The sequence below is a fragment of the Branchiostoma floridae genome, chromosome 19, assembly GCF_000003815.2.
Source record: "Branchiostoma floridae strain S238N-H82 chromosome 19, Bfl_VNyyK, whole genome shotgun sequence".
Classification (NCBI taxonomy): Eukaryota; Metazoa; Chordata; class Leptocardii; order Amphioxiformes; family Branchiostomatidae; genus Branchiostoma; species Branchiostoma floridae.
In genome coordinates, this window is record NC_049997.1 from 420399 (window position 1) to 421896 (window position 1498).

Sequence of the window (1498 nt, forward strand, 5' to 3'; positions counted from 1 at the left end):
AACACATGGCTTGCCGGAATCTATGTGTCACGGCATCATAACCAACATTGAAAGGGGCCTTCTGATTGGTACGCGGTGCCTGGCTATATGATAATAGTCGTTATACTTACTTGCGCTCCCACATGGGATAGTACGCATTCCCGTCCGACAGCCATCCGCAGTCGCACCGCTCCAGCCCGGCCTGCCAGGCCTCGTGCAGCTGGTCATAGGACGCCAGGACAGCTCCCTTCTCTGCGCATGCCTGCTGAGCTTCATCCCAGTCATACCTGTACCTGCCCTCTGGTGACGTCAGGTGGAAGAGTTTTCCTGGAACAAGACACATCGTACCTGTTACTGAATGATGCTGGATCAATGCTACGTATGAGGTCGCATTGAACCGGTAATCTTTGGGTATAAGCGGGCCCGGAAGTCACATATGTCTATGCAGCCTTCGGGATAGAAGGAAACACCTCACAGTGCTTTTTTATTCCGTTCAGTTCAGTCATCCATCTGGTGACACTATTTCTTAAGGTAAGTGGGTTTGTCGCAGGTTTAATTCTAACTAGGAACCGTGCCCAAAACTATCCCGGGAGCCACAGGATAGTGCAAAGCAAGAAGTAGTAAAGAAACAACTACAGCTAGCCACTACCATTTTGAAACCTTCTGCCACTAGTGACCGTTGTATAAATGGTAACACTTGTGCTTTATGTAAACAATGAACGCTTTAAAACCTCACTTTCGTAAGTTTCTGGTGATGTCATGGACATTTTCCATCGAAACTTGTTTTGTACCATGAGGTTGTATCACTTCTACACACCTTGGTTTGGCGTTGCTTTGCACAAGTCAGCTGTTAAGGTTGTCAGCTTGTCCAGCTGGTCCCGAAGAAGCCTAGACACCTGATTCTGCTGTTGGATGACAAGAGCTGAGCGGTTTTCCAGGGCCCGCAGTTGACTCTCCAAACGGGTGATAAGTGCTTGTCGGGCAACGAGGCGATCTTCAAAGGGCGTTTCTTCATTCATTGGGCCAGGATTAAGAGCAGATTGATTGTGCAGCTCTTTTAAAACCATTTGAAACACCTGTTATTGAGAAAATAAAATGAAAAATCTGTCTCATCATCATCATCACCAGTCACTGCATTCTACATCCACTGTATATTCTTTGGAAAGTCCTATAGATACATTAAGTCCTATAGCTAGCTGCATTGAGTTTTTCTAGTTAGTAACTTAATTCAGAGAACTGCGAACTTAAAATGAGTTTGAGAAATTTCATCAGCAGCACATTTTTGTTTCCTGTCTGCTCTATCGTTTACATTTCAGACTGCTATGACGTAGAATTTCTACATCAGCACTGATTTATGGAATCGTGTTAAAGTGCGTCTAGATCTGTATTTCTAACATCTATGTCAGTATCCAGCGAGAATACTAGATACAGAAAGGGAAGTGACATTTGCAAGCAAATACAAAGTGTTTTACCATAACATGGTCCAGGATAAAACGTTTTACTCAGATATATATATATT

At 44.0% G+C, this 1498-nt stretch overlaps 1 protein-coding gene across 1 annotated transcript; it reads right to left on the reverse strand.

The window, feature by feature from the left end:
* Window positions 1-106: 106 nt before the first annotated feature.
* On the reverse strand, window positions 107-998 carry LOC118407041 (aggrecan core protein-like). The gene is made up of 2 exons (XM_035807458.1): window positions 797-998; window positions 107-306 (listed from the first exon to the last, which is right to left on the reverse strand). Exons 1-2 carry the CDS (start codon window positions 996-998, stop codon window positions 107-109), a joined length of 402 nt encoding a protein of 133 aa, XP_035663351.1.
* Between the last annotated feature and the right edge of the window lie 500 nt (window positions 999-1498).

What these genes read in the sequence shown, in the direction of transcription:
- LOC118407041 (XM_035807458.1), bottom strand. Translation starts at nt 998, where the DNA reads ATGAATGAAGAAACGCCCTTTGAAGATCGCCTCGTTGCCCGACAAGCA. An exon ending in CAAAGCAACGCCAAACCAAG is followed by an intron (nt 307 to 796) that starts GTGTGTAGAAGT and finishes GTCTTGTTCCAG; the next exon opens with GAAAACTCTTCCACCTGACG.